Source organism: Eleginops maclovinus, chromosome 6 (genome assembly GCF_036324505.1).
Source record: "Eleginops maclovinus isolate JMC-PN-2008 ecotype Puerto Natales chromosome 6, JC_Emac_rtc_rv5, whole genome shotgun sequence".
Lineage (NCBI taxonomy): Eukaryota > Metazoa > Chordata > Actinopteri > Perciformes > Eleginopidae > Eleginops > Eleginops maclovinus.
The window spans coordinates 23,442,862-23,454,195 of record NC_086354.1 but is presented as its reverse complement, the minus strand read 5'-3'; the positions used below and the strand labels follow the sequence as shown (position 1 = coordinate 23,454,195).

Below are 11,334 nucleotides of genomic sequence, written 5' to 3'. Positions count from 1 at the left end.
TAAATTGAATTAACCAGAGTGCCATGCTAGTCTTTTAATTGTGCACACAGTAGGAAGCCTAATAAGTGATGGAGGGTAAATGAGGCCAATTTGAGTCTGTCACAGTCGTGCAAATTTAATTGATATAAATGCCGTTATTGTGTCCCAACAATAATTGACAGTGCAGTAATGCAAATCCCAGATTCCCCATTGCTTGGATAAACCAACTCCCCCGAGTTATATTACAGGGAATATAAGATCCTTCGAAAGACCAAACAAACATTTAGGCTTTTCAGGAGATTTCTTTCTTCAACAGTAACCTCTCGATCTGGAATCATCAGATTACAGAAACTTCATTTATCTCCTTTCTTTTACGTGTTTATTTTCATTGTAGTGCAAAGTTTTTAGTTCTGGCAATAAAATACCACTAAATTCAGCTTTGAAAAATAAAAAAAACTCTTGAGAGTGCTTCAATTATTTAGGGGCTTTGGGGCACAGAGCGTTGCAGTGTTAAAGCTGGAGCACTTTGTGCCTGCAATCGGAGATGAAGAGGCTATTTGTCTGTGTAGTGTGCAGAGCTCTTATCAGGGATTTGTTTGCGGCACAACTTAATTTGCATAAATTTCTTGGAGAGCAAGATAAAAACCATCGGCTCTCTTGGCTGCAGAAGGAGCAACACATTTTCCCCACATTCCAGCACACATATTCACCCGCTCACATCGTTGCTCTTTTGTCGAACTTGGGATAAGCGTTCTGTCTTTAGACCCTGATCATGAATATATCTCTGAAGTATTTCTCCTTTTTGTCAGATTTGTTCATGCCTTTCACTTCATTTAAAGGATAATATCAGTTAATTATGAGCTGGGTCCTGTTTTAAAAGCTTTGGCCATCATTTATTTGGGCTATGATCATGCTTTAGTTAGAAAGTACTTCCTGAGATATGGTAACAAAAAGACAATGAACTCTCTGGGGATGAGAGGTTTAAGGAAGTCTGCAGAACATTCAAATAATCTAACTCTAACCTTTTGTCAGAATTTTCAACAAGCAGAACAATCAATCCACTCAAAGCAAAAACTCTGTTTGCACTAAATAACCATTTAAGGTCAGAACCAGGAAGCTGGCGATGGAAAGTTTCGGCTGCCATTTTTCTGTTTTTAATCTAGTTGAATGAGGTTCTGACCCCAAAGGACTTCTTTTGAAATCTATTTTGGATTATTCCTCTGCTGAAATTCCTAGCACAGGCACAAAGCTTTTTTTAAAACTGTTCATCAATGCATCAAATTTGACATGGATAAGGAATTTGAAACGATTGAGAAACGTCCCAACGCTTGACTACGTTTTTTTTGTTTGTTGAGGTGATCTGTTGGCACTAATAGGAATAACCCGAGGCAATGTTGTTATTACGGAGAGCATCGGCTGGTGAGTGTTTCAGCATCTTCTGTAAGATGTATCCCTGGTTGTTCTTTGTTAACCCCAAGTTCTGTAGAAGAATGATCTTTGACCTCCATGGGGTAAAATAAGTTATTTCTGCTGTGGGAATCGAATTAATATCCCATAAACACTGACTTCCTGTGTGACTGCGGCCAGGAAAGAAAACAAAAACCACATGTAGATCCAATAAATTCTTTTTATCGATTTTCCAATAAAAAATACATTCATACAGAAACTATTTTACAAAACAATTTCAAATGAAAAAATCTTGTTATGCAATAAACAAAAACAAAAATAGAGCCTCGTATTTGATCTCCATTGTTATCCAATAAAGATCTTCTAGCTAACGATAGGGCCTCTTTGCAAAAGTTGAGAGAAAGAAAACAACACATGGCAAATAAACAAACGTAATACTTAGCGGGCAACAGAATGCAAAATGATGACAATTCAAGTGTCCAGAACAATTCACGTCTGAAAAGTTGCTTTTTTTTGTTTTTGCTTTGTTATTTTTTTCTTGAAAGATGATAGGCCACAGGTGTATAGACATACATTTGCTCTACCTTCACCCAATCAAATAAAAATCAAAACAAAGCTGTTACAGAAGCGAATGAAGGAGAATGGAGTGTGACTATTTTACAATAATTCTTCAGCCTCTCAAGTCTTTATTGGGTCATCTTTAGAAACATTACACTGCACTTGTTTTTGGTCCCATACCCTTTCAAAATAGAAGCTTCCTTACAAAATTCTCTTAGTTTACAATGTACATATCTTTGCATTTTTTGACATTTCTCAGTGTATGGACTTTCTTTGATGTTGACCAGGTTGTGAGATTGAGTACTGAGCAACAGACACCGACAGGTTCGGGCCATTTGAACCAACCATACCCTTAAAGCAGATGCGTTCTTTTTTCCATTTCACACCCAACGTTATCCATTAATGCTCCAAAATGTTTTCTAGAAATAGGGAAAATTGTGACAGAGTTTGTCAAATTTGTAAAAACGTGAAAGCTCAGAGTTTCATCAACCCACAGAGAAGTGCGTTGAAGTCATGTACAGAAACTGAAGTTAAAACATGCATATAGTGAAGTTGATACAGACATACATCTGGTCCTGGTCTCATCTCAGACACAGGCAGACCTCGACACCTGCAGCTCGGCTCAACTGGTTAAACTGGTTATGGGTCAGATCACGGGTTGTTTAAACCAGGGCTGAGTAAAGAGACTGACTCACCCTGGCTGAGGGCGAAACATACATCAATGCAGACTCATGATTGAGGATGTTGTCGTTACTCTTAAGGACACATCCTTTTCTTTGAAGACTGTAAGCGTTTGACACGTCAACAGATATAAATCGTCCAAATTTGATCTAATTTGTCACAGCCACGGTGGCTGAGCATGCCAAATTACATCTGCACCTTTGACAGTCAGTCACAGTCCATCTGAAGTGCATCCACGCCACCATATACTACATAGCAGTACATTTTGAGTTCAAGTGCTAAACAATTCTGTCTCAGACCGGGGTCATTTTTGGGAGAATTTAGATTTACGATATGTTTCACAAAGAATGCACGGACATGTTTAAATGGCAGTCACTATTAAGCTGATCATTATTTTTTTTCTTTTCGAGTTTAGAGGAGTCTGCTGCGAGACAAAAAAAGGGCAAAGGTGCGACTGCATGGATCAGAGCCTTTATAAAGCAATTCATTAACGCACTAGTGCTTTCGCAGCCCCCCGTCTTTTTTGTGTTTGTGTGAAAGAGAGAGAAATCTATTCAACAGGACAAGGCCACTTACATAAGGCATCAGTAAGGTCAACAGTGCATTCACAGATAGAACAAAAGAGAAGAGCAAAAAGTGAAGAAAAAGCAACAGAAATCCCATGATCAAGACGGTTGCCAAGCAATAGTGGTATCCCCAACTTATCAACAACACAAAATGACTGCCTTAAGTGTTTTGTACAATACTATGATATTGAGTAATATGAAGGTAGCTGCTCTCGAATGGAATTTTGTTGTCCTATAAGCAAACAGGTGAGCAACACATCCCCAGATCCCATGCAACTTCTGTTATAATGGCAATAACTGTTTGTGTACAACCGTAGTTTTTTGTTTTTTTTAACGTTTTTTTTTTTAAGATACAGAGCTTACACAATGGACAACAAAATGAGCTTTATAGCATGTATGTTTTTTGAGCTACGTAATACATTGCACATTTAATAGCTGCACTAAACAAAACGACCTCCCCGTGTTTGGATAGGGAGCTGTAGTTCCACCTCCGGGCAGAAAGGGGGCGCTGCACAAAGACAAGCGCCTACTCCCATCCACAGCCAATCGACTCAAACAGCACAGACAGAACCCTTGCATTCATTCTCAGTGAGACCCCGAAGAAACCTCCCTCGTTTAACATCACCCCCTTCTACGTCATTCACTCGCAGTCCCACAATGCAACTCCATCCGCTCCATAAAGCCAGCTCAGGCATCCAGTCTCAGGCACTCACAGTCCCCATGCGTACAGGCAAACACACTGTCATTAGAGGAACGACCCCCCCCACCCGCGGGAGTCCCATAATCCTCCGGGAAAAAAGCGTTGAACACCATACAGAAGAGTCTCTTCCCGTCTGCTCCAGCCCAGATCTTTCCAGTCCTTTAAACTTTTTTTTTTTTTCCAAAGTCTCTTCCCGCACTCCCTCCCCCCCTCGCGCTCCTCTATAAAAGCCTTTCAAGAGCAATCTCCACAGCGAGGTGTTGGAGGCACTAAGTATGGTGCAAATAATAGCCTGCGTTGCTTCATCTTTTTCCACTGACTGGAACACGGCGGTGCCCATGTTAACGCTCCCAGGACACACCGGCCTCGCTGATCCCCAACAGGTCAGGACAATCAACCAGAATCATCCCTCAGAGATCTCGACACCGAGGCCGTCTTAGATGTGCCTCTTCATGTGCAGGGCCAGGTGGTCAGAACGGGAGAAGCACCTGAGGAGGGAAGAAGGGGAGGACATTAAGTTGATGGATTTTAGTTATTTTTGCACTGCTGGAAGATATCTGGGTTGACAGAAATGTCTCATATTTCCAAAGAGGACTAGACTGTTTCACCTACTCCTTGGTCTATACCAGGGGTGTCCAAACTTTTTCCACTAAGGCCACAAATAGAAAAACATATGAAGGGCTGGGACACTCAGTAGAGGGGAGGGATGTTGTTCGTAAGTTCATTTATAAGTCATCAAAATCAATGAAATGCAGGTAAATTATACTTGAAAATACTATAGGGTTTCATGTATTGTGTAACAAGAAGTGTCGGCAGCTCATTCCCTAAAACAGACGCCTCAGATTGATTATAATAAGGGACATATAAGTAATTGGGATCAACCCAGATTTGTTAGAAAAAGGTTTTCAACTTTCATTTTGTGAATGTATTGGAAAAGTTGGCTTAATACTCATGAATGCTACTGTGTAGTCTATGTTTACATGTATATTTAATAAGTTTCATGTGGACTTTATTGATCCCAATTTGGGAAATGTTTTCGTTTGCAGCAACATAAAAACAAGGCAATGTAATTACAATGAAATAAAATGAAATGGCATTTAAAAATAAAGTTCAATATACATTTGGGACAAAAAAAGTACACAAAATATAAACATAAACAAAATATGAAGCAGGATATAATATGAACAATAAGTGTGAGAGGGGCCGCATTTGGTCCCCGGGCCGGAGTTTTGACACCCCTGGTCTGTACCAAATGTTTTCAGAGTTGGAGGCAAGCCTGAATGTTAATGAGTGGTTAAAGATATAGTTAATTGAGACAGTTTTTGGGGAGTCATTTATAATAGTTAGAAACTAATGGATGCCTTCAGAGAAAACCCTAAATGTAATTGGTTTTGTTTGAAATCGTGTGAAAGACTAATATTAGGGTTAAATTGGCTCAACTTCTGAATGTTTTTGGGATAAAGTATCATCATAGTCACATAGGCATCCAAAAATGTAGCGAATCTTAGAAAGTAAACTGGGAGTGCTTAGGGTTAGGGTCAAAGGTATGGCTCTTTCAAAGCTTTGTCTAAGGGAAGACTTGCAGTTTCAGACCTTAAAAACCCCTGGTCTATAAGCTATGATATGGTAGGTTCAGGGACAAAGCAAATGCATCGCTCTAGTCTGGCTTTCCATCACAACCTACATACGTTTCTTTAACTACTATCTGACGTTACAAGAGATCCCTAGGGAACGATGAAGCCCCGGTGGATCAGTGAGATGTAACCCAGTCTCACCTCTTGGGCTTTTTGTCGTGACACCTTCTGGTTTCTCAACCCTTTGTACTCCACTCTGTTCTCACCCAACCTCTTGAACTCTGTACCCTTCCATTAGTCCATCGTTGACCCTCATTCAGCCCTCTACCTGACATGTCACTACCATGAACTAATTGGCTTAGAGCTAAGTGTTAAGAGAAGGGGATTACAGCTTGTGATGTTTAGGAGTAAATATTCTGTCCAAACCAACAAGTCTTGAATTCCTCAGTTGCTTATAATCCAGACAATCCAACCTGTTCAATGTTTGTATTTATAGAAAAGGTCAGCTATAATGAAGTGTCATTGAGTATTGCGGCTCTCTCTCACCTGTCGCAATGGCTGCATTTGAATGGCTTCGCTCCAGTGTGCTTTCTGAAGTGTCTGGTGAGTTCATCGCTCCGTGCAAAGCGCCACTCGCAGCCTTCCCATGAACACCTGTAGGGCTTCTCACCTGCAAACCAAAGCATGAAAAGAATTGATCAGAAAGTGCATCATCTTTCAGAAGCTGTTAAAACATGTCATGACGTCAGACACCACTGTAGATATTTCAGCTAACTCTCTGTCCTTTGCAAACCCTGCAGAAAGCTCTTTATTGAGCGGTCATCCTGCAGAAGGCTAACATCCATGCCTCAAAGAAAGGTCTCATCCACTGAATCATATCTTTGATTATTTACCCTTTGACAATTGCTATAAGTGCACGTCACAATATCTGACACTTTGAAATCCAACATCTCAAACGTGAAGCCAATATGAACTGTTCGTTACTTTTCCGAGAGGTCTGATTCCAAAGAAAAAAACGACAAGCCGGATCAGGCTAAGCAGATTGAGCTGACTTCTGTAAGAAAACAAGAATAACCACCTCGTGGGTCTTCAGATCTGTGGTATGCAGCTTTAAGGAGCTGCTCGGGTAGACAGCTTATGTAACGGGGGAATAGCTGCGGGAGAAAATAGAGCTTGTTCCTAATGGTCCTGAAGGCCATTAACCATGAGGCTATAACATGGTCAGTGAAGGATGCTAGGAATGTGACTTCCTCTGCTAATGGGCAGCACAGCTGTAAACAGCCTGGCAGAGGTCGGAGGTGACGGGGGAAACTGCTCACTTTTGAACCCCGGAACGAAACACTACAAATGTCAGATTCCCATCATCTTTTTCCTTTTACTACAGCGAGTGCAAACGGGTGGGACTCTGAGTCTTTCCCATGGTGAAATCTGAGAACTGTTGATTTGTTTTCAGGATCCACATCCTCTGGGTGCCGCTCGGCCACAAAAGAAACATCCCTCCCCCTCCCGTCTCCCGCTCCCTCCCCCCCTTGCATGAAGTCACGTTCCTCTGTGTGAATTAGGTCACAGTGGAGGGCATTCCTCCTGAAGAACTATTCAAAGTATGTGGTAGCATTTCCAGCCCTTTGCCCCTTTAGATCAGACCTTTCAGAGACTTCAGCTCTTTGGATGAGTGCGTTAATATTTACTTTGTGTTTCAAATAAAAAAAACCTGTCGGTCAGTGTTCCTCCCCCTCATGACCTTTACTTCATAGCGTCAAAAACACATCCCACTGTCAAACATTGTTACCTGTGTGTGTGCGCTGGTGTGCTTTGAGGTGAGAGCTCTTGGTGTACACCTTCCTGCATCCGTTGAAGTGACACCTGTGCACCCGCCTCCGGCCGTCAGGTGACGCCTCTCCACTGGTCAGCCCCGACCTCTCAATGCCCCCAGTCCTAATTTTCCCAGGTGAGTGCAGCACAGTCTGTATCCCACTCCACACCTGGGCCACAGAGCCCTCCTTGCTCAGCTCGGGCGAGGACGGCGGCGTGCTGATGATGGCCGAGCCCAGTTCTTCGCCACCGTCTCCCAGAATGTCAGTCAAAGAGCTGGAGGAGAAATCGAGGGTGGGGGAGAGCTCTTCTGAGCTGTCCGAGGCCTCGCTGCTGGCGTCGGAGTTGAAGCCGCCGGCGTCCAGGTGCGGGCTGTCCTGATTGTCTTCTTCCTCCTTGATGTGGGGGATCTTTGGGTCCGACTCGTTTGACTTGTCCCCGCAGGCAAGCATCAGCTTGCCCCACAGGTCCTCTTGGCTCTCAAACTTGAGGTCTGTGGCTGAGACGTAGGGCTCGCTCTGGAGATACCGCTCCAGCTCCAGGCATGTCTGTGTGGAGGGAAGATGAGATAGCGGTGAGTCTGTGTGCCTGAGGCCTGAAACGCAACCAGCTCTTCCACAGGAAAGTCCCTAAAACACCAATGTGTTGTCACGGGGAACACAAGTGCGGGTTCTCTACACTGTGTTTATTCTTAGCAGCAGCAGCAGCAGGGGGGGGGGGGAGTGCTCTGACACTGTCTCCACTGGCCCTGCTTCCTTCCTTTCTACAGGAAACAGGGAAGACACAATGTCCTATGCAGGAGGAGAGCCATATGTGTTCTATGGGTGCCCTCTGAGGCCATATCAGGGAAGATTACAAGCTCCACGTTTCCTTCAGAGAGCATGCAAGAACAAGGTGCTCTTACCCGTGAGCGCTCGCATGGTCGTGTGCGTGTCGGTCATGAAATTTACATATGCTACAGAGCCCCCCGTTGGGTTAGGGAAGTGCTTGTAGATCTTTTAAATCCATCAATTATTCAGCATAATGTGGATTTAATAATGCATTTGGAGGCATCGCTAGAAATAACATAGCACACCAGGGACCGAGAAGGAGGGAGGTCTGGTTCACGGGGGTCCGTAAAAAGCCTGGCATGAATACTGCAAGAGCTGCTTAGGATTGTGGGCTTATTTTTCTTTGAAAAGGAAGTGAGAGAGCACTTCCTCAACCTCTGCTGCAGTCAGTCAGCGCAGGCCAGAGGCGAGGGCCGCTAACAGGCAGCTCCCAAATGGGGCTGATTTTAATTTGCAGGCAAGTGTTATTACAACAAAACTAGCGGATATGAAGGGTCGTGGAGTGATTAACTTAGAGGAAAATAACCTTATTTTAGATAGTTAGATAGATAGATATACTTTATTTATCCCAAGTTGGGTAATAGTTTTGTCACAGCAGCCAAAACGATTAAAGTTAAAGTTGAGTACTGCAGAGTTTCACCTCTTCATGCCTCTGAAATATTAAAATGAAGCTCAGGGACAGAGATCTGTATCGCTAAAGGCTGCTCTGATGCACATGCAACATACAGTGTCATGCATTCCCAGCTACAGCCATTATTTAAAAGTGTAACCTTGATACCAAAGGACAGGCATTAACAACATTACGGAAACGTCTATAAAGCATGGCAAGGTGTCAAAAGAAATCAGAAACATGCTTTATGTGGTAGGAAAAAGGTCCCTCTAATGTCTCACCAACACTTGAAGTCTAAAATAGGAATGTTGTGGGAGCATGGTAGTAATTTGGTAATGAGAGAGAATGCATTCAGGGCAAATGTTTTTAGTCTGCAGTGCTGGATAAATCCCAGGCGAGCTTTAAATGCCTGGGAGGGCGACTTGGCTCGAAGCCTGAAGATATCTGATAGACGGAGAGATAGAAGCAGAGCTAAGCGTGTTGCCAATTCATTTCATTTCCCAACCGGAACAAGAGGAGACTTTCGCCCTCCTCTCGTTTCCAGCATAACACTCCACTGTTCTGTCATCAGAGGGGCCGCTTTGTCGAGCCAAATTGGACTAGAAATCAGCCTCTCTCTGTCAGTCTGTCACTCTCTCTATCGTGTGTGTGTGTGTGTGTGTGTGTGTGTGTGTGTGTGTGTGTGTGTGTGTGTGTGTGTGTGACAGAGTGCCAGAGTGAGCGAGAGACAGAGAGAGGTAGAGAGGGAGAGGAAAGAGAGGAGAGGAGGCGGAGATACGCGCAATAACGCACGTCTTGCTACTCGTGAAATGTGCACACAACGTGTTTTTATTTTATCACAAGCAGATGTGCCTCTAAAACCTGAAAGCACGATCTGTCTGCAAGTATATTTGTTTTAAACAGCAGATCGTAACGAGTGCTTCAATAAAACTACGAGTCCCATCACAGCGATCTTACAGTAATGTGTGAGGAAATCCAAATGATCCTATAAAGTATAAAATGGCACTTTCAAGTCAACATGCTGGACCACAGAAAAGTGTTAGAGGAAACCAATATGCGATTTAAAGATCCTTCTGTAAGGGAACTTGCATCACTTCCCCTAAAATAAACATGCAATCCGGATTTAAATAAGGAAATCATTGTTAACTTTTGCACGAAATCAAACGTGGAGTTCAGCAAACAAGTTGCACGCAGCTGTCATTTTAAAAGCAAGTTTCCCTGAAATCACGCACATTCCTCGCACTTCCACACCACACCAAATCGTCACGCAACGATCTGTCAAGCCGTGTGTTTGGCTGGATGGATCAATGGACTCGTTTACCTGCTGCCAGTACTCCTCCAGAGACGGTAAAGCTGAAAAGTATCCGGTGTCGTGCACGATCTGGAGCTCCTGGAAGATGCTACACATAGGGATGACATCCATTTCACTCCTAAAATGCAGCCACAAGTAGAAGCGAAATCAAGAGGTGAGAACGAAGCTTCCGAGAGAGAAGTGTTTGCATGTATGAGAGTCTGCGGAAGCGCGCTTGCAGTGAAGGTTTGGAGCGTGTGACGCACTGAGAGAGCGCACAACACTGAACTCTCCAAAAGTCACTGTAAACTTCCCCCCCGATTCAAAATTACAGACAAGCCCACCCCCATGTGATTACATTACGTTTCGGCACGTCTGCCAATGGGCTCGCGGGAGCGCAAGACCCGCCTACAACACCACCCCTGGCCAATGGGAAGCCACAGCCGACTCATCCTGTCTGTTGTGGTTGGTGCGAGGTCCGGAGCGTCTCCAGCTCCCATTGGGCTAAATCAGCGCTATTTTTAGAGCGCTATATAACACGGAACCCTCCCGTACCAAAACGAGGAAGTCGACTTTTCTACTGATTCAAGCGTGAGCCTCTCCAGAGTAGCGGCAGCAGCGAGAGAAGCGCGGCTCTCTGCGCTTCAGTGTCCAAATACACGCACTTCTCTCGTCATTCCATCACACACACACACACACACACACACACACACACACACACACACACACACACACACACACACACACACACACACACACACACACACACACACACACACACACACACACACACACACACACACACACACACACAGAGTGACACAGTGAAGTCTGCAAAGAAAGGCTCACATTGGCTCAGTTTCTCCTGTGCGTCTACACTCAGGGGGATCGTCAAAGATCTGATCAATTTCTGCAGTCTGTGGAACAAATCACACACACTTCTTCCTTTTCATGGCTGTCCAGAGATCCACGAGGATTATCATGAGTCTCCCTGTGACAGTGGAGACAGTTTAATAAGCTATTAAATTATAATAGAGTTGCCATAAAGACGATTATTCATAAAATGCTGTGCAGGTTATTGTAGTGGCAGCAGCTTGAGGCATATCATGAGGGACAGATTTGCTCCACCTGGAGATAGTATGAATGTGTGTGTGTGTGTGTGTGTGTGTGTGTGTGTGTGTGTGTGTGTGTGTGTTTTAATCTCACCTGTGGCTCTCTCATTCTAAGAAATAGAGCTTGCTTCTCTTGCACCAAATCGTGTTCACTGTTTCTCACTTACAATCACGAAAACCACAATGTCGGTTTATTCATTTCCTCCAGAAGCAG

General features: G+C 43.8%; 1 protein-coding gene across 1 annotated transcript; it reads right to left on the bottom strand.

Moving 5' to 3' along the window:
- Nucleotides 1-1,588: 1,588 nt before the first annotated feature.
- Nucleotides 1,589-10,309, bottom strand: LOC134865864 (Krueppel-like factor 6). The gene is made up of 4 exons (XM_063885657.1): nt 10,039-10,309; nt 7,255-7,825; nt 6,012-6,135; nt 1,589-4,379 (listed from the first exon to the last, which is right to left on the bottom strand). Exons 1-4 carry the CDS (start codon nt 10,138-10,140, stop codon nt 4,328-4,330), a joined length of 849 nt encoding a protein of 282 aa, XP_063741727.1. The 5' UTR covers nt 10,141-10,309; the 3' UTR covers nt 1,589-4,327.
- Between the last annotated feature and the right edge of the window lie 1,025 nt (nt 10,310-11,334).

Bases quoted from the DNA above. Each gene is read 5' to 3' on its own strand.
- LOC134865864 (XM_063885657.1), bottom strand. From the start codon at position 10,140: ATGGATGTCATCCCTATGTGTAGCATCTTCCAGGAGCTCCAGATCGTG. The intron at 7,826-10,038 runs GTAAACGAGTCC...CCCTCCACACAG, and splicing joins TGGAGGAGTACTGGCAGCAG to ACATGCCTGGAGCTGGAGCG. The intron at 4,380-6,011 runs GTGAGAGAGAGC...TTCCCTCCTCAG, and splicing joins AAATGCAGCCATTGCGACAG to GTGCTTCTCCCGTTCTGACC.